This window comes from Salmo salar, chromosome ssa03, assembly GCF_905237065.1.
Source record: "Salmo salar chromosome ssa03, Ssal_v3.1, whole genome shotgun sequence".
Classification (NCBI taxonomy): domain Eukaryota; kingdom Metazoa; phylum Chordata; class Actinopteri; order Salmoniformes; family Salmonidae; genus Salmo; species Salmo salar.
The window spans coordinates 79,355,256-79,381,904 of NC_059444.1; the positions used below are offsets into that span (position 1 = coordinate 79,355,256).

The following is a 26,649-nucleotide window of genomic DNA, read 5'->3' on the forward strand; positions in this document are numbered from 1 at the left end:
TGTCACAACATCCACAGAAGGTGGCGCCTCTCCTCGGTCGAGCGGCGCTCGGCGGTCGTCGTCGCCGGCCTACTAGCTGCCACCGATCTGTGTTTCAGTGTCTATTAGTTATGTCTGTTTTTTGTGTGCACCTGTTTTGTGTTTGTCATTAGTGGGGGGGTATTTAGTCTGTCTGTGTTTAGCTAGGATTTGTGCGGGATTGTTCGTTGTTACGTGTGGTGTTACTTATATTTAATAGGCATTAGGGTTGCCGGGCTGCGCCCCGTCTGCCTTTTGAGCGGAGCTTCTTTTTTGTCATTTTTCCTGACTGTTATGCTCCCAGCCGTATGTGAAACTTACCCGTGGATTTATTAAATTAAGATTGTTCCAACGGACCTCAGTCTCCTGCGCTTGACTCACTCCTTAAACTGTTCATTCCGCTCGTGACAATCTCAGTGGGCTGGTCTACATTAATTCATCTGTATCTCAGTGGGCTGGTCTACACTGGTTCATCTGTAGCTCAGTGGGCTGGTCTACATTAATTCATCTGTATCTCAGTGGGCTGGTCTACACTGGTTCATCTGTAGCTCAGTGGGCTAGTCTACATTAATTAATCTGTATCTCAGTGGGCTGGTCTACACTGGTTCATCTGTAGCTCAGTGGGCTGGTCTACACTCGTTCATCTGTAGCTCAGTGGGCTGGTCTACATTAATTAATCTGTATCTCAGTGGGCTGGTCTACATTAATTAATCTGTATCTCAGTGAGCTGGTCTACACTGGTTCATCTGTAGCTCAGTGGGCTGGTCTACACTGGTTCATCTGTATCTCAGTGGGCTGGTCTACACTGGTTCATCTGTAGCTCAGTGGGCTGGTCTACACTGGTTCATCTGTAGCTCAGTGGGCTGGTCTACATTAATTAATCTGTATCTCAGTGGGCTGGTCTACATTAATTAATCTGTATCTCAGTGAGCTGGTCTACACTGGTTCATCTGTAGCTCAGTGGGCTGGTCTACATTAATTAATCTGTTTCTCAGTGGGCTGGTCTACATTAATTAATCTGTATCTCAGTGGGCTGGTCTACACTGGTTCATCTGTAGCTCAGTGGGCTGGTCTACATTAATTAATCTGTATCTCAGTGGGCTGGTCTACATTAATTAATCTGTATCTCAGTGGGCTGGTCTACACTGGTTCATCTGTAGCTCAGTGGGCTGGTCTACACTGGTTCATCTGTAGCTCAGTGGGCTGGTCTATATTTCACGCATAATGATCATTATTTGGCTAATAATGAGGGACTTGAGGGAAAACATGGGCTGGTATGACATTCTGGTCCCAGTCGGTCCCTGTTGTGATGGGGAATAGGTACGTACTCTCTATCATTGGGGAAATCCAAATAAAGTGATTACGTGGTTCTGTGCATTTAATGCATTTGTGCTGTGGTGTTTATGAGTACATGAATCATTAATCAATGAATCCACATGACACTAATCATTTATAAAGCTCTATTTTATTAAGTTGTAATCAGGTGAGGGAGTTTGATCATTAACACCTGAAGAACTGAAGCTTGGTTTTATCATTCTTTTAGAAAAACCAAACACTTGTGTGTATGACAGGGATGATGTGCTGGAGGCTGACAGGGTACACTTTTAGAAAATAAGGTGCTACCTAGAACCAGAAAAGGTTAATCACTTTGAAAATAACTATTTTTGGTTCCAAGTGGAGCCCTTCCACTAATACCTTTCCATTAAGGTTCTATGTGGAACATTTTCACCACTTACAGGTTCTTAGTAAAACCTCTTCCACCCCAAAGGGTTCTACCTTGAACCAAAAAGTGTTATCTATGGGGACAAACGAAGAACCCTTTTAGTTCTAAAGGTACAAAGACATGCGTGCTGCTGTTTGGGTTCACTGCGACAGAGGCTGCGTACCAAATGGCACCCTATTCCCTATATAGTGGACTACTTTTGACCATGGACCCTGGTCAAATTGAATGCACTATAAAGGGAATAGGGTGCCATTTAGGACGTAGCCCAGGTAACAGAACGGATGTGCTACAGCAGCTAGAGGGTTAAAAGTAGAGAGGCGTGTTCTGCTGCCTGGGTCCACTGCAGACAGACAGAGACACAGCCTACTACTTTAAGTTAGCTGTCTGTCTGCCGGTGAACATTGGCTCTGAGGGGAGCAGAGCTAGAAATGATTTGTGAGCTCAGTGTGCTGTTTCCCAAATGGTACCAATTGGGCTCTGGTCAAAAGTAGTGCACTGTATACGGAATAGGGTGCCATTTGGGATGCAGGTCAGTGTTCTGCATCCATTACGGCTTCTTCTCACAGAAGCCATGACCTCCAAGATTCCATGTCTACGGAGCGTTTAGAAAACGTTTGCCTCTCAATCTAGAACAGCTTTCTGAATGAAATAGAAGTGAAAGCGTGTCATGGTGGGTTAGAGATGAAGCTGTGGGGTTTCTGGCTTAGGGAATGGAATAAAGGTCTATATATGTAAACTATATCTCTGTTTAAAGGGGCAATCTGCGATAGAGACATCCGTTATAATTATTTTTAATTCCCATTGAAATGCCTCATTAGCTTGGTTCAACTGTCATACCACATCAGAACCCAAAATATAAGCTTTTTTTACAATGTAATTGTAAACAAACACTGTATATTCTCTAAACATGGTTAAAACTATCATTGAGCTAAAGGATGGCGAGTCCTTGCATCCATAGCTCTGTCTATACATTGAGAGTAGTTACATATTGTATCTCGAGTCCCATCCCTCAGCTGTTTACCAAATCAGTGGCAGGGTGATCCTTTGTTGTTGTTTCAACCCCAGATTGCCTCTTTAATAACTCTATGACTATATGCTTACAGCAAAACAGCAATGTTTAGGCCTTGTAGAAAATATGTATTATACTGCACCTGTCAGAGAACCTGCTACAAAACAATGGGTTAGGTGCTTAGATGGGTGAGAACAAGGGATGTTTGTGTTTAGATGTACTTGAATCTGTCAGCACAGAACATTACTGCTTTGTAGCTATTGAAATCAGTGCCTATACAAAAGTGTTCCCCAAAAACAGAACATGCCTGTCACTTGTTGACTGAAAATCACTACAATTTAGCTTGTCCAGCTGGCTATAATACTTTGACGATAATTCATTATGCAACAACTGTCCTGTGTCAATAGAAAGAAAGGAATTTATCACAACCGCTTTGAAACATTCTCACACTTCATCTTTCGATTTGGAACTTTAAGTGAAACAGATGGGAAGAGAGGGGGGAGAGAGAGATAATTAAACAGTAGAGAGAGAGAGAGAGAGAGAGAGAGAGAGAGAGAGAGAGAGAGAACAATATGAGGAGAGGTACACAATGGGAGATATTGCCATTCAGTGGAGACAATGTATCTGTCCAATAAAAACTGTGGTGGGCTTGAATGTTTTGTGTTCAAGCTAGATTGCAACGGATTGTTTGATGAAGCTACTATTGAACAAAAAACAACATAATTTCTATCATCTTTATAGGCCCATGTTTAAAACATACATACACTGTACATTCTACATTTCCTCTGTAAACAACAAGCAGCAGTATAGCTCCCTAACTAATACAGTAGATCCTTGTACAGGCATTGCACTGGAGTGTCAATATGGTTTAATCCATTGATACATGTTAAATAAATAAACATTGTTTGTAGCTGCCTGGAGGGTTGAATATTTACAATGCAACGTTCATTAAAGCATTAACTTATTTCATTACAAAAATGTAGAACGCTAGAGCGGAAATGTATATTAGAAATGTACAAGACAGATCAAACTACATGAAATTACACAGAGTAGCAGCTCACTATGTTGCCATGTTCTTTAGCTCTTTCTGTCTCTGTGGTCACTTTATAGCAAAAGTGACATTTTAATACTGTACATTATAGGTGCGTTCGTAAATTCACTTTAGAGTATCGGAGTGTTTTGAGTGTTCGTAAATTCAGAGCATTGTCAGATTGTCCGTTCATAAATTCAGAGTGTTTCGCTCTCGGAGCGTTCAGAGCACACACTGGACACTCTGGCCGAGGTGTAGGGTTGATCTGAGCATTCTGACTTCACATCGGCAGTCAAGCACCCAAGGCAACTGGCTAAACTTGCTTAGCTTGCTTGCTAGCTACTTCCAGACACAAATGAGAGAACACCTCACTGTGAACATGTTACTCACCCTTGCAGAGCTGGTAGATGTGCTAGACTGTTTTCATGTTATCAAGAGGGTTAGTGACTGTAACTGTGTTACTGGCAACAATTAAGTTCTGTTTTTTAGCCGATATTTACTTACATCTGTCATAACAACCGAGTTTAGGCAGTTCGTAAATTAATACATTATTCTGCGCTCTGGCACTCTCCAACCAGAGTGGTCTGAAATCGAAGTAAGTTGCCATGGTGAATTTACTAACACACCCTATATCAGGGCAGTCCTCAAGTGCCACAGTGTCTGTTGCTTAGTAACGGATGATATGGACCAGGAGAGCGGACACTCTCTGCAATCAATGACAGAAATGTATCAGTTAAGGACCAAAGAAAGGAAAATCTGTGGCCCTCGAGGACTGCTCAGAGACCTGCCTTACATCTTTATCTGTACACTTAAAACCAAGCAGTGTTGTGCAGTGTTTCCCCTTCTACCATTACTTAGGCGGGGTGCCCCACTCTCATTCCTCTGTATCCTTAACTATGTTGCCCCCAGCACCAGCCTCAATTTAGTTTATCTTCAGTTGGATTCTATAAAAACATGTATGGTTTTGGCAGCCTTTGTTGAAGATTCCCCTGGACTAGACTAGTCTGGTCAGTTCTGTTTCAATCTTTTCTGATCTGGTCTGTTCTAGTGGAGTCTACTACTAGTCTAAGGGCTCCATGGAGTCTGGCTCTGTGTCCATACAGGTCTCCCAGGGGTTGATCTGGTCAGGTCTAATCTGTTCTACTACTACTAGTCTAAGGGCTCCATGGAGTCTGGCTCTGCGTCCATACAGGTCTCCCAGGGGTTGATCTGGTCAGGTCTAATCTGTTCTACTACTACTAGTCTAAGGGCTCCATGGAGTCTGGCTCTGCGTCCATACAGGTCTCCCAGGGGTTGATCTGGTCAGGTCTAATCTGTTCTACTACTACTAGTCTAAGGGCTCCATGGAGTCTGGCTCTGCATCCATACAGGTCTCCCAGGGGTTGCGTGGCATCTGGGGCATGGAGATGATCAACAGGCTGAGACCACTGAAGACCAGGAGGACGAAAGAGGTGCAGGCACATTCAAAGGACCAGGAGTAGTAGTACTGTTCCCAGACGGTCTCCTCGCTGTCAATCATCCGCTTGGTGGAGTTCCGCATCACCTCAACAGAGATGATGATGCAGAGACCTAGAGGGAGAAGGGGTACAGGTGACGATGGATGGGCGGATGGAGAGACGGAAAGAACAAACTAATTAACGAACTAACGAACAAATGAACAAATAACTGATGAACCTGGATAGACAGGCAGAAAAATGTACAATGTTCTTTGTAGTCATGCCTGATGTATTACGTGAATATCTCAGTCAAAGTAGATGTGTCTGACCTGCGAAGGCAAAGAACATCCCAGCAGGCCTCAGCAGGTAGTCCCTCCCCTTCCCGAAGGAGCACACGACACACAGCGACCCCAGGATCATGAAGGCCAGGCTGAACACAGCGATGGCCGCTGCTGAGAGGTTGTATTCTGAGAGTGAGAGAGAGTGAGAGAGTGAGAGAGAAAGAAAGAAAGAAAGTAAGAGAGAGAGAGAGAGAGAGAGAGAGAGAGAGAGAGAGAGAGAGAGAGAGAGTTAACCTGGATTATTTTCAGTGGAGAGATAATGTTCTGGAATGGGGAGATACTACCTCAACTTGTCCAATAAGAACACATAGTCCCATTTTTCTGTTGCGAAACGTTTTACTAAGGTATGTCTTACTAAAAAATGAACATAGCCATGGCCAGTTTAACATTGTTTATGACAGTGCTAATGAGTCAACTTTGAGGTTTTGTATTGTAATGTTTTGTATTGTAATGCTAGAAAGAAGGATCCTCAAGTCAAGCATTTAACCATGCTAGAATACACTAAAAGTTAGGGTGGGCTGCCTCTGCCTGTGATACCGACGTGCTAGGGATTATTATGGCCGCGTCCCAAATGGCACCCTATTCCTTATGTACAGTAGTGCACTACTTTTGACCAGAGTCCGTAGAGGCATTTGGGACATAGGCACAGCCAATTGGTCCACATGGCAAAGTGACATTTTCAACTAAATTCACGCAAGCAGGGATGAGAGGGGACGGAAGCAACCTTTCCTCCGTTAAAAGCAGTGCAGAATCCTGATTTCAACCAATAAGTGTAACGTCTGCTTCCAACTTACACTCTCAAACACGTAGATCCCCTGAACGCAGCTCACTTTCCAGGCCACTTTCCAGCTCACACTCTCAAACATATAGATCCCCTGAACGCAGCTCACTTTCCAGCTGATAAGATAATTATCTAATAAAGGTAAATGAATCAATAATCCATTATTAATTAGTAGTTATGTAGCATGGATAATGAATAATTAATGTACTGAACGTTAGTCCCATAAAGTCTAGTAGAGGCTGGAGAGGGAGAGAAATGTGTGTGCGTAAGTGTATTTAGTGGGCCTAAGAGGACTGTAGACATTTGTTCTACCTGACCTAGCAACTTTGAGAGGCTTTGGAGGCAAATATGGGAGTAGCCTTCAAGGTTCTCCTAATCTCGGGGGAAAGCACAGGCAGCGCTGGATAGTGATTAACAGTGGTGGGAAGTCAAGGGAGAGATACTGTTCACCTACTGTTTGTGTGTATGTGTGTGCGTAGGTTATATACTTTTGGTGTGGAGGTGTGTGCGTAAGCGGAGAGAGAGGATAAAATGAACTTCTTTGTTAATGTTGGGCAGAACGTTCTCTGAATAAACTGTACAGACCTTTTGCAGAAAGTCTTTTGCAGAGTCCTTGACTAATTATTAACCCATTGTCTTACAAACCTTGGGAATTAGTCAAGGCCTATTGATTGTTAATTATTATAATTGGGATAAAATAATTCCCATAACACCAGCCCACTTTCCAGCTCACACTCTAAAACACATAGATCCCCTGAACGCAGCTCACTTTCCAGCCCACTTTCCAGCTCACACTCTCAAACATATAGATCCCCTGAACGCAGCTCACTCCCCAGATCCCAATCACCTGAATTCTAATCACCTGTTCACACACCTGTATGTCATTATCACACACTATTTAGTTCAGTTCTTTGCACTTCATCATTGTGAGGTATTGTTTGTTTTGTGACACACTTCTATTTGGAGCTCTGGGTTTCCCGTAATTTACTGATAGTTTTTGCCTGCCTCACTAACGACGCCTTTTGCCTGTTCCCTACCTGTACTTTAGCCTATCGGATTTCCTGTTATCAACATATTGACTAATCTCCTGGACAACGTTCCTAGCCTTTTCCCTGCCTGTACTGTTGCCTTTTTGGACCCCCTGTGTATGACCTTCTGCCTGCCCCTGGACCCAGATACCTGCCTCCTCCTGTGGTCCTTTACCAATCAACACCTGCTGCTCCCTGCGCTTGAAACCAGCACTCTGTCTCCCCTCGTGTTCATTACAATAAGGACACACATAGTTAAAACATGTTTTACTATTACTGGATTCTAGCTCCTGTACAAACGTCACCAGTCAACTCCATTACACTCAAAGGTTACTTCACCTTCAACCAGTAAATCCTGCTGATGGCTTTCTACCTGTCTGTTTTAATGAGTGTTATCATGCTTATAGCATACTCTGCACACAATGTATATCTGTAAGGGGTCTGCAGTAGTCTCCTAGAATAGCATCTGTTTTGAGAAGAGCAATGTGAGATGCGGAAAGAACTTCTTTTTTCCCTGAAGCAGGGATAATAACTAATAGCAGGCACGTCTGGCGTGTGCGTGTGTGTGTGAGAGAGAGAAAGGGAAAGGGAGAGAGAAAGTGTTTGCCAATCACAGAGGGTACCATTCATGTCTGTGTTTTGACTGAATGTGTTTTATTGTCATGCTGAGAGCCCAATGAGCAGTACCATAGACACATAGTATACATCTCATTCCTATTCACCATGCCTCCCCCTCTACAGCATAGGCCCCTCATTGCATGAAAACAAGGATTTACAGTTCTGATATTTAAGGAAATGCACCATATTTGAGGGAATTGTACTCATGTATTACTCAATTTACAACTCAAAACTCAAGTTGTAAATTGCTTAAAATCGCCAGATAGAATTTCACAGAAACTGACCGAATGTATTTATTTTAATTTTTTTACAAAACCTTGTGTTGCACTGTGGCTCATTCACCGGAAGCCTGTAACGAAGGAGAGAGAGAGAACTCACCTTTCTGAGTTTTGGCTTCGAACCCTTTGGCCTCTTCTTCCTTAGTGAAGTGTTTGAAGTAGGAGCAGTTCTTGGCTGCGGAGGGAAAGAGATGAGAACATTTATTGAAGTGGGTGCAGGTGCATGGTGGCTCTGGGTTGTATCTGCCTCCCAATGCTCCAGCACTACCAATGAGCCTGGCAGCCATTTTATTTTTTCAAAGACCACTTCCGTGGTTGCCGTCGCACTGTGAGGTCTTCTAGGCAGAGAGCTCTGTAAATGTTGTAAATCATTTTGTTATTTTTTGTGTTTTTTGTTTCATTATTAAAATACTTTTGGAGGGTTTGACTCCTCTGGGGGTTGATCACTTACATCTCGTGGTCTTGACTGTCAGAGTTAAAGAATTGGGATGAAAAGTCTATATTTTTGGCTTATAGCTAGCTAGCTGGCTGTTTGGATTGAAATAATGTAGCCCTGTGTAACGGCCGTCGTTGTAATGAGACCAAGATGCAGCGGAGGATGTGTATTCATTTTCAATATTTAATAAAAATGAACCACTACAAACAAAACACTCGACAGCAATGACAGCAAACAGTCCTGTCTGGTCCAAAATAAACAAAACAGAAAACAATCACCCACAAACCACAAAGGAAAAACAGGCTACTTATGTGTGACTCCCAATCAGCAACAACGGACTACAGCTGTGCCTGATTGGGAGCCACATGGCCAAACCAAAGAAACAAACCAACCTAGAAAAATAAAAATAGAACGCCCACCCAATGACTCTGGCTGCGCCCGGTTGGCGGGCGACTCTGGCTGCGCCCGGCTGGCGACCCTGGTTGCTCCGGCTGGCGGGCGGCTCCGGCGGCTCCGGCGGCTCCGGACAGGCGGGCGGCTCCGGCGGCTCCGGACAGGCGGGCGGCACCGGCGGCTCCGGACTGGCGGGCGGCTCCGGCGGCTCCGGACTGGCGGGCGGCTCCGGCGGCTCCGGACTGGCGGGCGGCTCTGACGATTCCGGACTGGAGGCCTGGTCCGAGGAGGCAGCACAGGATAGACCAGGATGGGGAGACCCACTGGAGGCCTGGTCCGAGGAGGAGGCACAGGACAGACCGGGCTGTGGGGAAGCACTGGAGTTCTGGTAAGTAGACTTGACACCCATACTCCAGGCTGAATGCCCACTTTTGCCCGGCACGGGCAGAGTGCAGGCATAGGCCGAACTGAGCCCTCCCAGCGCCCCAGAGACACAGTGCGCAGCGCCGGCGCAGGATAGCCTGGACCGAGACAGCGCACTGGAGACCAGACGCGCTGAGCTGGCACAATCTGTCCTGGCTCGATGCCCGCTCTCGCATGGCACTTGCGGGGGGCTGGCATGTAGCGCTCCGGGCTTTCAACGCGTACTGGGGACACCGTGCGCTTAACTGCATAACACGGTGCCTGACTAGTACTGCGCTGCCTCCTGTAAGCACGGGGAGTTGGCCCAGAATTCCCTCCTGGCTCTGCCACACTCCCCGTGTGCCCCCCCCCAAAACATTTTTGGGGGCTGCCTCTCATGTCCGTCGCGCTCCCTTGTCTCATACCAGCGCCTCTCCGCTCTCGCTGCCTCGATCTCCCACTGCGGGCGGCGATACTCCCCAGCTTGAGCCCATGGTCCTTTACCGTCCAATATCTCCTCCCATGTCCACGACTCCCAATAGCTCCTCTCCTGGTGCTTCTCCTTCCTCCGCTGCTTGGTCCGTTTTTGGTGGGTGATTCTGTAACGGCCGTCGTCGTAATGAGACCAAGGTGCAGCGGAGGATGTGTATTCATTTTCAATATTTAATAAAAATGAACCCTTACAAACAAAACACTCGACAGCAACGACAGCAAACAGTCCTGTCTGGTCCCAAATGAACAAAACAGAAAACAATCACCCACAAACCCCAAAGGAAAAACAGGCTACTTATGTGTGACTCCCAATCAGCAACAACAAACTACAGCTGTGCCTGATTGGGAGCCACACACGGCCAAACCAAAGAAACAAACCAACCTAGAAAAATAAACATAGAACGCCCACCCAATGTAACACCCTGGCCTAACCAAAATAGGGAACAAAAAAAACCTCTCTATGGCCAGGGTGTTACACCCTGGCTTTATTGTTTTATCTGTCAGGAAGAATAACAACAAGTACAGCATGCTGTGTCCAGAGATGGTAGAATAGTTTCTATCATTTCATCATTAATAAACATGACTTCAAAAACTTCACCTAAAATCCGGTGTTTCTATGTCAAACGTTTTTTTAATAGATTTCAGTCTTCTGTGATGTACGTATATAAAGTGTAATACTGTGATGCAAACTCCCAAAATGTAATACATTTCAACTCTATATCTGACATGGTACAGGTGTCTTATTTTTTTAAGTCCGTAACCATGTGTGTGAGGTACATACTTTAGTTTCAAAGTAGATTTGTTTCAGACTACCAAGAAACACTCTGTGTGGCCCTGATTTAACCTGCTGCAGTAAAAGGTTAACTGCTGCCAAGATGTGGTGGCTTTTCGTGCGCTTTTCAGCAACCGTGGTATCACCCAGGTGAGTGCTACATGTTTGGTAATGGAGGAGCAGTACCTACGGAGGAGCGGGTCCTATGGAGGAACTGACCATCGGAAAAGTAGATGTGGTGCCCTGATGAAGCGCTACAGGTCTGATTGTTAGATTTTCTTTCTTTCTCTCTGGCTGTACCATCGATGTCCCCTGGCCTGAAGGTACACTGCATTTCCAATCCAAACTGCCTCAACTCACAGCCTTTCATCCCAAACCAAATATAGACGTTCAATCTCCATCTGTACCATCTCAATTTAAATGTGTTGTTTTCTGTTTTGATTTTTATGCACTATGAGATTATTTTCTGAAAATTAAATAAATTATTATTTTTATTAAACCCATAGAAAATGAAAATCCAATTTGAGATCTCTTCTTTATCACCTCTAATTCGCATAGACAACATTTTTTTATTATGTTGTCATACTTCTCATGTTTTGCTCAAGAGAAACAACCATGTATAATCTTAGATTTGAATCACCCTGATCAAAATATGTCTAAATTCTCTTAATCTAAGAAAATTCTCTTTAAAAAAAAAAGCATACCTGTATGTATCTACATGCACAGAATGATGGAGAGGTATGGTCTGTTTCCTATCTACCTGGACAGTGATGGAGAGGTATGGTCTGTTTCCTATCTCCCTGGACAGGGTTGGAGAGGTATGGTCTGTTTCCTATCTCCCTGGACAGTGATGGAGAGGTATCGTCTGTTTCCTATCTCCCTGGACAGTGATGGAGAGGTATGGTCTGTTTCCTATCTCCCTGGACAGTGATGGAGAGGTATGGTCTGTTTCCTATCTCCATGGACAGTGATGGAGAGGTATGGTCTGTTTCCTATCTCCCTGGACAGAGTGATGGAGAGGTATGGTCTGTTTCCTATCTCACTGGACAGTGATGGAGAGGTATGGTCTGTTTCCTATCTCCCTGGACAGTGATGGAGAGGTATGGTCTGTTTCCTATCTCCCTGGACAGAGATGGAGAGGTATTGTCTGTTTCCTATTTCCCTGGACAGTGATGGAGAGGTATGGTCTGTTTCCTATCTCCCTTGACAGTGATGGAGAGGTATGGTCTGTTTCCTATCTCCCTGGACAGTGATGGAAAGGTTTAGTCTGTTTCCTATCTCCCTGGACAGAGTGATGGAGAGGTATGGTCTGTTTCCTATCTCCCTGGACAGTGATGGAGAGGTATGGTCTGTTTCCTATCTCCCTGGACAGTGATGGAAAGGTTTTGTCTGTTTCCTATCTCCCTGGACAGTGATGGAAATGTATGGTCTGTTTCCCTGGACAGAGAGATGGAGAGGTATGGTCTGTTTCCTATCTCCCTGGACAGTGATGGAGAGGTATGGTCTGTTTCCCTGGACAGAGAGATGGAGAGTTATGGTCTGTTTCCCTGGACAGAGAGATGGAGAGGTATGGTCTGTTTCCCTGGATAGAGTGATGGAGAGGTATGGTCTGTTTCCCTGGACAGAGAGATGGAGAGGTATGGTCTGTTTCCCTGGATAGAGTGATGGAGAAGTATGGTCTGTTTCCCTGGACAGAGTGATGGAGCGGTATGCATGTATAGACCAAGGAGACCCCTCTTCCTCTCTCCCTCTATCCCCTCTACTCTTCTTCCCTCCTTTTCACTCTCCCTATCTCCCTCTCTTGCTCCCTCCCTTTCCCCCTATCCTCTCCTCCCATGTTTGTTCCCCAGGAGGGAAAATCACTAAAGAGGTAGCCTAGCAACAGGCTGCTCAGATTTTTTTTGCTGGTGTTTTTTCAAGTAAAGGCCCATGGAATGGGACAGGAAGGGGAGGGGGGCAGTGGAGAGGATGTAGAGGTTAGAGCATGCTGAAGCTTTCATGCCTGAATATCAGCTCCATTTGGCTAGCCTATTTCCATCAGAGAGGTGATTATACTGTATATGTGCCTGTGTCAATGCAGGCCTGAAGAGAAGACCTGTGGTAAGAGATACTAGGTCTGACACTTAAACTGAGGATATACTGTGGTTCTGCTTTATCTTGCTGTATCTTGGCTGAACCACTGCTTTTATCCAGGAGATTGTATGTGTCACTTTAATCCAGCTAGATATCATACTGTACAAACAGCTGAATGTTGTCTCTTTAATCCAGCTAGATATCATATTGTACAAGCAGCTGAATGTTGTCTCTTTAACCCAGCTAGATATCATATTGTACAAGCAGCTGAATGTTGTCTCTTTAATCCAGCTAGATATCATACTGTACAAACAGCTGAATGTTGTCTCTTTAATCCAGCTAGATATCATATTGTACAAGCAGCTGAATGTTGTCTCTTTAACCCAGCTAGATATCATACTGTTCAAACAGCTGAATCTTGTCTCTTTAATCCAGCTAGATATCATATTGTACAAACAGCTGAATGTTGTCTCTTTAATCCAGCTAGATATCATATTGTACAAGCAGCTGAATGTTGTCTCTTTAATCCAGCTAGATATCATACTGTACAAACAGCTGAATGTTGTCTCTTTAATCCAGCTAGATATCATACTGTACAAGCAGCTGAATGTTGTCTCTTTAATCCAGCTAGATATCATACTGTACAAACAGCTGAATGTTGTCTCTTTAACCCAGCTAGACATCATACTGTACAAACAGCTGAATCTTGTCTCTTTAATCCAGCTAGATATCATACTGTACAAGCAGCTGAATGTTGTCTCTTTAATCCAGCTAGATATCATACTGTACAAACAGCTGAATGTTGTCTCTTTAACCCAGCTAGATATCATATTGTACAAACAGCTGAATGTTGTCTCTTTTATCCAGCTAGATATCATATTGTACAAGCAGCTGAATGTTGTCTCTTTAATCCAGCTAGATATCATATTGTACAAGCAGCTGAATGTTGTCTCTTTAACCCAGCTAGATATCATACTGTACAAACAGCTGAATGTTGTCTCTTTAATCCAGCTAGATATCATACTGTACAAGCAGCTGAATGTTGTCTCATTAATCCAGCTAGATATCATATTGTACAAACAGCTGAATGTTGTCTCTTTAACCCAGCTAGATATCATATTGTACAAACAGCTGAATGTTGTCTCTTTAATCCAGCTAGATATCATACTGTACAAGCAGCTGAATGTTAGCCTGGTCTCAGACCTGTTGGTGCTGTATAGCCAACTATTGTGGCCACTGTGGTACAGGAGCACAAACAGGTATGGGATCAGGCTAACTTTATACCTCTCCTGGGACTGGAACTAGGACTGTTTAAAGTAGGGAAGGTAAAGAAAGGCAGTTTCATCAGGCTATAGAGCCCTCAAACTCAACTCTGGACCTGGAAGCCAGTTCCGCTGTGTTTTTTATTGTTGCCCTCCAATCAGGGACTGATTTAGACCTGGTAAACCAGGTGTGTGCAATTAATTATCAGGTAGAACAGAAAACCAGCAGGCTCCGGCCCTTGTAAGGTAAGAGTTGAATACCCCTGCTCTAGAGGCACCCTTGCTTTGTGTTGCCAACCACTGAGAGAGCTACTCTTTGCCATTACAACAGCACTCAACATATACTGTACACAGGCTGTGAAGACTCACATGGTGCTGATATGTGAGATTCTGGGGATAATATTTGGGGCTGTATCATTGAAACTTAATTCCAGTGAAGTAGGCAATTAGGAGGTGGTATCGTCTGTCAGTTTCGGTTTTCATTCCTCCATTAGACCTCCTCATCCTCTTCTTTCTCTATCCTCCCTATTCATCTTCCTCTGTTTCCTCTACTCCCTTCTCCAGGCTGTATCACATCCGGCCGTGATTGGGAGTCCCATAGGGCGGCACACAATTGGCCCAGCGTTGTCCAGGTTTGGCCGGGGTAGGCCGTCATTGTAAATAAGAATTTGTTCTTAACTGACTTGCTTAGTTAAATAAAGATTTTAAAAAATATAATAATTATCCTCCTCCCCCTCCTCTATCCTCCCGATATTCCTCTTCATCTCATTACTCCCATCTCCCTCTTCCTCCCTACTCCCCTCATCCTTCCTTCTTCTTTCTTTCCTCTCATCCATCTTCTTCCTTCATCCTCTTCACTCGTCCTTCATCCCCTTCACTCGCCCTTCCTCCTCTTCACTCGTCCTTAACCCTCTTCACTCATACTACATCCTCTTCCTCTCCCTCTGCCTCTCTCCACAATGGATGTGGTGTCCTAGACATGAGGTAATGGTCTTCAAAATGAATTGACTTTTAACAGGAGGTTTACTTGTGTTTTCTGCTCTTTCTAATCAAAGTGGAAAGAAGTCCACTACCTTTCTGCCCTCAATTTAACCCCTGGAAATGGCTTCCTTCTGGTAGCAGTGCTTAAGGGGAGATGGCATTGTCAACAGGAGAACAATGGCTGTATGAGAGGGAGTGGTGAGGAGAAAACGGTTCTTTTTAAGTCCAGGTGCAGAATGACTGTCAGATTCTGAATCAATGTGAATCGGGGGGCTTTTAAAAAGGCTAACCCGCACCAAGCATTCATAACTGGGTCACAACGGCCTAGGATGGTACTCAGGGGTGTGTGTGTCTGTGCATGTACGTGCGTGTGTAATTTTAATGGCATAACCATCCTGAGAGAACAAAGTTACAATCTGTGGTTTAGTTCAAAATAAAACAAGTCCCATTACTACAGTTGTCCTGTTACCATCTTACTTTATCACCACTATCACCACCACGGTCACCATTACCATCACCACCACCGTCACTATCACCACCACCGTCACCATCACCCACACCGTCACCATTACCACCACCACCAAAATCACCGTCACCATCACTGAATCCACACACCTGCCAGGTTGTTTTCTGAACGCTACAGTATGTCACACACACACAACCCCCTGCTGTCAGCTAGTCTGGGCTCCGTGCCAACAACCAGGACAAGCAAACACAAAGCGGAAAAATGGATTAGTTGTTTAAGTGCCAACGTGTTTGCTCAAGGCTACATCTGGGCATTTAAAGAAACTCACAACTTTAGCCCTCCCTCTCTCTCAACTGAGCAGGCTGGGAAACTGGTGTGAAATTGGGGCACCTGTCTCATGGCACGTGGGGTGAAGGTGGAGGTGGATGGGGCAGCGGACCTGGTGGTAGGGAGGGTCTGTCTTGCTTGACTGTCTGGGGGAAGGCTCACCTTCTGGGAGGCTGAGGATGAGGGAGGGAGGGGACTGGTAGGGAGAAAGGTACAGGGAGGGAGGGATGGAGGGAACAGGTAGGGAGATAAGTACGGGAGGAAGGGATGGAGGGAGGGAGGGATGAGGGAGTGAGGAGACAGGTAGGGAGATAAGTACGGGACGAAGGGATGGACGGAGGGGACAGGTAGGGAGAAAGGTACGGGGAGGGAGGGATGGAGGGAACAGGTAGGGAGATAAGTACGGGAAGAAGGGATGGAGGGAGGGATGGAGGGAGTGAGGAGACAGGTAGGGAGATAAGTACGGGACGAAGGGATGGACGGAGGGGACAGGTAGGGAGAAAGGTACGGGGAGGGAGGGAGGGAGGGAGGGAGGGAGGGGGGAGGGAGGGAGGGAGGGAGGGAGGGAGGGAGGGAGGGAGGGAGGGAGGGAGGGAGGGAGGGAGGGAGGGAGGGAGGGAGGGAGGGAGGGAGGGAGGGAGGGAGGGAGGGAGGGAGGGGACAGGTAGGGAGATAAGTACGGGAGGAAGGGATGGAGGGAGGGGACAGGTAGGGAGAAAGGTACGGAGGGAGGGAGGGAGGGAGGGAGGGAGGGAGGGAGAACAGTACGGGGAGGGAGGGGTGGAGGGAGGGGACAGATAGGAGAAAGGTATGGGAGGGAATGTTGGAGGGAGGGGACAAGTAGGGAGAAAGGTACGGGGGGAGGGATGGAGGGAGGGGAAAGGTAGGGAGATAAGTACGGGGAGGGAGGGATGGAGGGAGAGAGAGAGGGGACAGGTAGGGAGAAAGGTATGGGGAGGGATGAATGGAGAGAGGGAGGGGACAGGTAGGGAGAAAGGTACGGGGAGGGAGGGATGGAGGGAGGGAGGGAACAGGTATGGAGAAAGGTACGGGGAGGGAGGGATGGAGGGAGGGAGGGAGAAAGGTACAGGAGGGAGGGAGGGAGGGAGGGGGGAGGGAGGGGGGAGAAAGGTACGGGAGGGAGGGATGGAGGGAGGGGAACAGGTAGGGAGAAAGGTATGGGGATGGAGGGAGGGATGGAGGGAGGGAGGGAGGGAGGGAGGGAGGGAGGGAGGGAGGGAGGGAGGGAGGGAGGGAGGGAGGGAGGGAGAAAGGTGCGGGTGGGTGGGTGGGAGGGAGGGAGGGAGGGATGGGGGAGGGAGAGAGGGGACAGGTAGGGAGAAAGGTACAGGGAGGGAGGGTGGTGCAGGACGTTAGATACTCTAGTGGTGCAGGACGTTATGATACTCTAGTGGTGCAGGACGTTAGATACTCTAGTGGCGCAGGACGTTAGGATACTCTAGTGGTGCAGGACTTTAGATACTCTAGTGGTGCAGGACGTTAGATACTCTAGTGGTGCAGGACGTTAGGATACTCTAGTGGTGCAGGACTTTAGGATACTCTAGTGGTGCATGATGTTAGATACTCTAGTGGTGCAGGACGTTAGATACTCTAGTGGTGCAGGACGTTAGGATACTCTAGTGGTGCAGGATGTTAGATACTCTAGTGGTGCAGGACATTAGATACTCTAGTGGTGCAGGACATTAGATACTCTAGTGGTGCAGGACGTTAGCATACTCTAGTGGTGCAGGACGTTAGGATACTCTAGTGGTGCAGGACATTAGGATACTCTAGTGGTGCAGGGCATTAGATACTCTAGTGGTGCAGGACGTTAGGATATTCTAGTGGTGCAGGACTTTAGGATACTCTAGTGGTGCAGGACTTTAGATACTCTAGTGGTGCAGGACTTTAGGATACTCTAGTGGTGCAGGATGTTAGATACTCTAGTGGTGTAGGACGTTATGATACTCTAGTGGTGCAGGACGCTAGATACTCTAGTGGTGCAGGACGTTAGATATTCTAGTGGTGCAGGACGTTAGATACTCTAGTGGTGCAGGACATTAGATACTCTAGTGGTGCAGGACATTATGATACTCTAGTGGTGCAGGATGCTAGATACTCTAGTGGTGCAGGACGTTAGATACTCTAGTGGTGCAGGACGTTAGGATACTCTAGTGGTGCAGGGCTTAGATACTCTAGTGGTGCAGGACATTAGATACTCTAGTGGTGCAGGACGTTAGGATACTCTAGTGGTGCAGGACGTTATGATACTCTAGTGGTGCAGGACGTTATGATACTCTAGTGGTGCAGGACGTTAGATACTCTAGTGGTGCAGGACGTTAGGATACTCTAGTGGTGCAGGACGTTAGGATACTCTAGTGGTGCAGGGCATTAGATACTCTAGTGGTGCAGGACATTAGATACTGTAGTGGTGCAGGACGTTAGGATACTCTAGTGGTGCAGGACATTAGGATACTCTAGTGGTGCAGGACGTTAGATACTCTAGTGGTGCAGGACGTTAGGATACTCTAGTGGTGCAGGACGTTAGGATACTCTAGTGGTGCAGGACGTTAGGATACTCTAGTGGTGCAGGACGTTAGATACTCTAGTGGTGCAGGACGTTAGGATACTCTAGTGGAGCAGGACGTTAGGATACTCTAGTGGTGCAGGACGTTAGGATACTCTAGTGGTGCAGGACGTTAGGATACTCTAGTGGTGCAGGACGTTATGATACTCTAGTGGTGCAGGACGTTAGATACTCTAGTAGTGCAGGACGTTAGGATACTCTAGTGGTGCAGGACGTTAGGATATAGTGGTGCAGGGCATTAGATACTCTAGTGGTGCAGGACGTTAGGATACTCTAGTGGTGCAGGACATTAGAAACTCTAGTGGTGCAGGACATTATGATACTCTAGTGGTGCAGGACGTTAGGATAGTCTAGTGGTGCAGGACGTTAGGATACTCTAGTGGTGCAGGACGTTATGATACTCTAGTGGTGCAGGACGTTAGATACTCTAGTGGTGCAGGACGTTAGGATACTCTAGTGGTGCAGGACGTTAGATACTCTAGTGGTGCAGGACGTTAGGATACTCTAGTGGTGCAGGACGTTAGGATACTCTAGTGGTGCAGGACGTTAGATACTCTAGTGGTGCAGGACATTAGGATACTCTAGTGGTGCAGGACGTTAGATACTCTAGTGGTGCAAGACATTAGATACTCTAGTGGTGCAGGGCATTAGATACTCTAGTGGTGTAGGACATTAGATACTCTAGTGGTGCAGGACGTTAGATACTCTAGTGGTGCAGGACATTAGATACTCTAGTGGTGCAGGACGTTAGATACTCTAGTGGTGCAGGACATTAGATACTCTAGTGGTGCAAGACGTTAGGATACTCTAGTGGTGCAGGACGTTAGATACTCTAGTGGTGTAGGACATTAGATACTCTAGTGGTGCAGGACGTTAGGATACTCTAGTGGTGCAGGACGTTAGATACTCTAGTGGTGCAGGACATTAGATACTCTAGTGGTGCAGGACGTTAGGATACTCTAGTGGTGCAGACAGTATCGTCAGTGGAGGAGGAGAGAGAGTGTTGAGTGACACACATAGCGTTTGATTTCCGCCCTGACATCGCTCGTCCATATGTATTTTGTCTTAATTCATTCCTACTTAGATTTGTGTGTATTGGGTATATGTTGTGTAATTTGTTAGATATTACTTGATATGTATTACTGCACTGTCGGAGCTAGAAGCACAAGCATGTTGCTACACCTGCAATAACATATGCTAATCACTTGTATGAGACCAATACAATTTGATTTGATTTGATCTGCTGGGGATGGGCAGGATTCACAGGATTCGCAGGAGGTATGTTTTTAAATGAATTTGATCAGGCTTTGTAGCCTATTGACTCCTTCTTGATGAATAAATAAAACATAAAATAAATTGTTTCTCTGTAATAACTAGCAATTGAATTAAATTGGCTTTAGCTAGCCAGCTAGATAGGTTCCCAATCTCCCAAACTCATAACTAACTACCAAGCCATTTCAGGTTGTCATATAAAATAATGGGTGCATGACACCCTGTCTACATCAGTTGCCACAACATGGCTTTTTGACAGCTTATTTAGTTCATCCGAATTTACACTACAGTTCCAGAACACCGGGGTTGAGAAACACTACACTTCCAGAACACCGGGGTTGAGAAACACTACAGTTCCAGAACACCGGGGTTGAGAAACACTACACTTCCAGAACACCGGGGTTGAGAAACACTACAGTTCCAGAATACTGGGGTTGAGAAACACTACAGTTCCAGAACACCGGGGTTGAGAAACACTACACTTCCAGAACACCGGGGTTGAGAAACACTACAGTTCCAGAACACCGGGGTTGAGAAACACTACACTTCCAGAACACCGGAGTTGAGAAACACTACAGTTCCAGAACACCGGGGTTGAGAAACACTACACTTCCAGAACACCGGGGTTGAGAAACACTACAGTTCCAGAACACCGGTGTTGAGAAACACTACACTTCCAGAACACCGGGGTTGAGAAACACTTCAGTTCCAGAACACCGGGGTTGAGAAACACTACACTTCCAGAACACCGGTGTTGAGAAACACTACAGTTCCAGAACACCGGGGTTGAGAAACACTACACTTCCAGAACACCGGGGTTGAGGAACTACAGTTTACATCCATCTCCATTTATCCAGCTGTGTCTCATCCTGAACTAATTGCCTTGATCAGGGACTCCAAAAATACTACCCTCCTGAGAGTTAAGCCAATAACCATCTGGTCCCTTCCTTCCAAATGAACAGGTAATTCAACTGTCTACTATCTACTGTCTATCTGTCTGTGAGGCACTTACATTCCTCCCAACACACACACAAACACACACAAACCACAAAGAGAAACAGACACACACACACACACACACACACACACACACACACACACACACACACACACACACACACACACACACACACACACACACACACACACACACACACACACACACACAGAGAAACACACACACACACACACACACACACACACACACACACACACACACACACACACACACACACACACACACACACACCACACAGAGAAACAGACACACACACACACAGAGAGAGAGAGAGACACAGACAAAGACACACACACAGAGAGAGAGAGAGAGAGAGACAAAGACACACACACATGAAACCATACATCAAATCAAATCAAATCAAATGTATTTATATAGCCCTTCGTACATCAGCTGATATCTCAAAGTGCTGTACAGAAACCCAGCCTAAAACCCCAAACAGCAAGCAATGCATGTGAATGAAGCACGGTTGCTAGGAAAAACTCCCTAGGAAAAACTCAGTAGAAAGGCCAAAAACCTAGGAAGAAACCTAGAGAGGAACCAGGCTATGAGGGGTGGCCAGTCCTCTTCTGGCTGTGCAGGGTGGATATTATAACAGAACATGGTCAAGATGTTAAAATGTTCATAAATGACCAGCATGGTCAGATAATAATAATCATAGTAGTTGTCGAGGGTGCAACAAGCACGTCCGGTGAACAGGTCAGGGTTCCATAGCCGCAGGCAGAACAGTTGAAACTGGAGCAGCAGCACGGCCAGGTGGACTGGGGACAGCAAGGAGTCATCATGCCAGGTAGTCCTGAGGCATGGTCCTAGGGCTCAGGTCCTCCGAGAGAAAGACAGAAAGAGAGAAAGAGAGAATTAGAGAGAGCATATTTAAATTCACACAGGACACCGGATAAGACAAGAGAAATACTCCAGGTGTAACAGACTGACCCTAGCCCCCCGACACATAAACTACTGCAGCATAAATACTGGAGGCTGAGACAGGAGGGATCAGAAGACACTGTGGCCCCATCCGATGATTCCCCCGGACAGGGCCAAACAGGCAGGATATAACCCCACCCACTTTGCCAAAGCACAGCCCCCACACCACTAGAGGGATGTCTCCAACCACCAACTTACCGTCCTAAGACAAGGCCGAGTATAGCCCACAACGATCTCCGCCATGGCACAACCCAAGGGGGGGGCGCCAACCCAGACAGGAAGACCACGTCAGTGACTCAACCCACTCAAGTGACGCACCCCTCCCATGGATGGCATGGAAGAACACCAGTAAGCCAGTGACTCAGCCCCTGTAATAGGGTTGGAGGCAGAGAATCCCAGTGGAAAGAGGGGAACCGGCAAGGCAGAGACAGCAAGGGCGGTTCGTTGCTCCAGCCTTTCCGTTCACCTTCACACTCCTGGGCCAGACTATACTTAATCATAGGACCTACTGAAGAGATAAGTCTTCAGTAAAGACTTAAAGGTTGAGAGTGAGTCTGCATCTCTCACATTGGTAGGCAGACCATTCCATAAAAATGGAGCTCTATAGGAGAAAGCCCTACCTCCAGCCGTTTGCTTACAAATTCTAGGGACAATTAGGAGGCCTGCGTCTTGTGACCGTAGCGTACGTGTAGGTATGTACGGCAGGACCAAATCGGAAAGATAGGTAGGAGCAAGCCCATGTAATGCTTTGTAGGTTAGCAGTAAAACCTTGAAATCAGCCCTTGTCTTAACAGGAAGCCAGTGTAGGGAGGCTAGCACTGGAGTAATATGATCAAATTTTTTTGGTTCTAGTCAGGATTCTAGCAGCCGTATTTAGCACTAACTGAAGTTTGTTTAGTGCTTTATCCGGGTAGCCGGAAAGTAGAGCATTGCAGTAGTCCAGCCTAGAAGTAACAAAAGCATGGATTAATTCTTCTGCGTCATTTTTGGACAGAAAGTTTCTGATTTTTGCAATGTTACGTAGATGGAAAAAAGCTGTCCTTGAAACAGTCTTGATATGTTCTTCAAAAGAGAGATCAGGGTCCAGAGTAACGCCGAGGTCCTTCACAGTTTTATTTGAGACGACTGTACAACCATCCAGATTAATTGTCAGATTCAACAGAAGATCTCTTTGTTTCTTGGGACCTAGAACAAGCATCTCTGTTTTGTCCGAGTTTAAAAGTAGAAAGTTTGCAGCCATCCACTTCTTTATGTCTGAAACACAGGCTTCTAGCGAGGGCCATTTTGGGGTTTCACCATGTTTCATTGAAATGTACAGCTGTGTGTCGTCCGCATAGCAGTGAAATTTAACATTATGTTTTACATCACTCCAATAATATGCCCCTAATGTTATTTCCTGGCTGACGTGATGGTGGTGTTCATTAAAGTGTTTGTTCAATTTAAAACCAGTCAAGAAGTCATGCGTCATTTATAGGGAAGGTCAGTTTAAGAAGTCATCAAGGCATCTTGTTGCGGGAGACAAAGCTTTGTAATTACGGCGGTAAATGACAAAAGTGTACGGCGAACAGGAGTGAACAGAAATGAACGGGAGCGCATGCCACACGTTGATCAGCTCCAATCGTTTTGGAATGCAAAGCATGTTATTAAGGTGAGTCTCCCTGACTCCCGCCATGGGTAGACATTTAGGTGGGTATTATCCTGTTGTGTTTTTCACACAATTTAATCACAGACTATTCTTTGCTGGCGCTGCGCTGTGTTGATGTATTCTGCCTCACACCCACCCCCTGTCCAACCCCCAGCCCCAACAGTGTGTCTTAATGAGCAGCTAACACATAACATCAGGTGACTGTGTGGCTGGAAACCTGAATAAACCCCATTACGCCTCACTTTCCTCTGGGTCACTAACAGCCCCTAATCTAACAGGAGGATGAAGAAATGTCCCTGTCTCCAAGGGCCCTCGCTGTGTTCTACAGGAGCACCATCGAGAGCATACTGTCGGGCTGCCTCACAGCCTGGTACAGCAACTACACGCAACACACTGGCCAATAGCTTCCAACCCCAGACCATCAGGCTGCTGAATAGCCACCACTAACTAGTAAGCTACCTGAATTTCACTGTACCCTGTAATTACATCTGTAACCCTGTACATGTGACTATTAAACTAATCTAATAGCCTAACCACTGATCAAAACATTATGGACTAAATGTTCAAATCCTGTTGCTGCAGGATTATATTTGCTGTGACAATATAGGTCAGATTGTGATCCTACATCTGTCTGTAGGGAAGTCTATAACCACCAAACACAACTGAATCCACAATACCACAGATTGTGGTTGAATGGTATGCAGCAATGCATTGAATGGCAGCAATTGTCCCAGTGAATTTCCTCCTTGAACAAGACCATGTGGCATCTAATCGAACACCCATTCACAGGCAGTATTGAGTGAATACTGGCCTGAACATAGCTGAATAGTCACTTCCAACACTGACAATGTTGTAATTATTCAAAGCCGATGCTATCTTTATACTTGCACTTAAAAATAAATGTATTCTCATGTCCATATCTGTAACCTTGAATTATTTACATAGTTGCATATCACTATGGCTTCCACAGCTGTATTTAGACAGTTCCCCCTGCCTGTCTTCCAAATCCCCATGGCTTCCACACCTGTATTTAGACAGTTCCCCCTGCCTGTCTTCCAAATCCCCATGGCTCCCACAGCTGTATTTAGACAGTTCCCCCTGCCTGTCTTCTACACCCCCATGGCTTCCACAGCTGTATTTAGACAGTTCCCCCTGCCTGTCTTCCATATCCCCATGGCTTCCACAGCTGTATTTAGACAGTTCCCTCTGCCTGTCTTCCATATCCACATTGCTTCCACAGCTGTATTTAGACAGTTCCCACTGCCTGTCTTCTACATCTCCATGGCTTCCACAGCTGTATTTAGACAGTTCCCACTGCCTGTCTTCTACATCCCCATGGCTTCCACAGCCGTATTTAGACAGTTCCCCCTGCCTGTCTTCTACATCCCCATGGCTTCCACAGCCGTATTTAGACAGTTCCCCCTGCCTGTCTTCTACATCCCCATGGCTTCCACAGCCGTATTTAGACAGTTCCCACTTCCTGTCTTCTACATCCCCATGGCTTCCACAGCTGTATTTAGACAGTTCCCACTGCCTGTCTTCTACATCTCCACGGCTTCCACAGCTGTATTTAGACAGTTCCCCCTGTCTGTCTTCCAAATCCCCATGGCTTCCACAGCTGTATTTAGACAGTTCCCACTGCCTGTCTTCTACATCCCCATGGCTTCCACAGCTGTATTTAGACAGTTCCCCCTGCCTGTCTTCCATATCCCCATGGCTTCCACAGCTGTATTTAGACAGTTCCCACTGCCTGTCTTCCACATCCCCATGGCTTCCACAGCTGTATTTAGACAGTTCCCCCTGCCTGTCTTCCAAATCCCCATGCCTTCCACACCTGTGTTTAGACAGTTCCCCCTGCCTGTCTTCCAAATCCGCATGGCTTCCACAGCTGTATTTAGACAGTTCCCCCTGCCTGTCTTCCAAATCCCCATGGCTTCCACAGCTGTATTTAGACAGTTCCCACTGCCTGTCTTCTACATCCCCATGGCTTCCACAGCTGTATTTAGACAGTTCCCCCTGCCTGTCTTCCAAATCCCCATGTCTTCCACAGCTGTATTTAGACAGTTCCCCCTGCCTGTCTTCCAAATCCCCATGCCTTCCAAACCTGTATTTAGACAGTTCCCACTGCCTGTCGTCTACATCCCCATGGCTTCCACAGCTGTATTTAGACAATTCCCCCTGCCTGTCTTCCAAATCCCCATGCCTTCCAAACCTGTATTTAGACAGTTCCCAGTGCCTGTCTTCCAAATCCCCATGCCTTCCACATCTGTATTTAGACAGTTCCCCCTGCCTGTCTTCCAAATCCCCATGCCTTCCACATCTGTATTTGGACAGTTCCCAGTGCCTGTCTTCCAAATCCCCATGCCTTCCAAACCTGTATTTAGACAGTTCCCACTGCCTGTCTTCCACATTGCTTCCACAGCTGTATTTACACAGTTCCCACTGCCTGTCTTCCACATCTCCATGCCTTCCACAGCTGTATTTACACAGTTCCTACTGCCTGTCTTCCACATCTCCATGCCTTCCACACCTGTATTTAGACAGTTCCCACTGCCTGTCTTCTACATCCCCATTGCTTCCACAGCTGTATTTAGACAGTTCCCACTGCCTGTCTTCCAAATCCCCGTGTCTTCCACAGCTGTATTTAGACAGTTCCCCCTGCCTGTCTTCCAAATTCCCATGCCTTCCAAACCTGTATTTAGACAGTTCCCACTGCCTGTCTTCCAAGTGTGAATGACTGAATGTAGTACATCTAGCACATCCAGTTTAGCGAGTCAATTCACACACCTCGGTAGGACTAGTGAGTCAATTCACACACCCCGGTTGAACTAGCGAGTAAATTCACGCACCTCGGTAGGACTAGCGAGTCAATTCACACACCTCGGTTGGACTAGCGAGTCAATTTACACACCTCGGTAGGACTAGCGAGTCAATTCACACACCTCGGTTGGACTAGCGAGTCAATTCACACACCTCGGTTGGATTAGCGAGTCACTTCACACACTTCGGTAGAACTAGCTAGTCAGTTCACACACCTCAGTTGGACTAGCGAGTCAATTCACACACCTTGGTTGGACTAGCGAGTCAATTCACACACCTCGGTTGGATTAGCGAGTCACTTCACACACTTCGGTAGAACTAGCTAGTCAATTCACACACCTCAGTTGGACTAGCGAGTCAATTCACACACCTCGGTTGGACTAGCGAGTAAATTCACACACCTCGGTAGGACTAGCGAGTCAATTCACACACCTCGGTTGGACTAGCGAGTCAATTCACACACATTGGTTGGACTAGCGAGTCAATTCACACACCTCGGTAGGACTAGCGAGTCAAT

At 46.3% G+C, this 26,649-nt stretch overlaps 1 protein-coding gene across 1 annotated transcript in view; it reads right to left on the minus strand.

Moving 5' to 3' along the window:
• Positions 1 to 3,470: 3,470 nt before the first annotated feature.
• Positions 3,471 to 26,649, minus strand: part of LOC106601772 (voltage-dependent calcium channel gamma-1 subunit) — a 27,852-nt gene continuing 4,673 nt past the window's right edge. Inside the window, exons 2-4 of the mRNA XM_045715543.1 lie at positions 8,363 to 8,437; positions 5,546 to 5,683; positions 3,471 to 5,349 (exon numbers count right to left, since the gene is read on the minus strand). Coding sequence (XP_045571499.1) covers positions 5,108 to 5,349; positions 5,546 to 5,683; positions 8,363 to 8,437 — 455 coding nt within the window. The 3' untranslated portion in view covers positions 3,471 to 5,107. The remainder of the gene's footprint in view (positions 5,350 to 5,545; positions 5,684 to 8,362; positions 8,438 to 26,649) is intronic.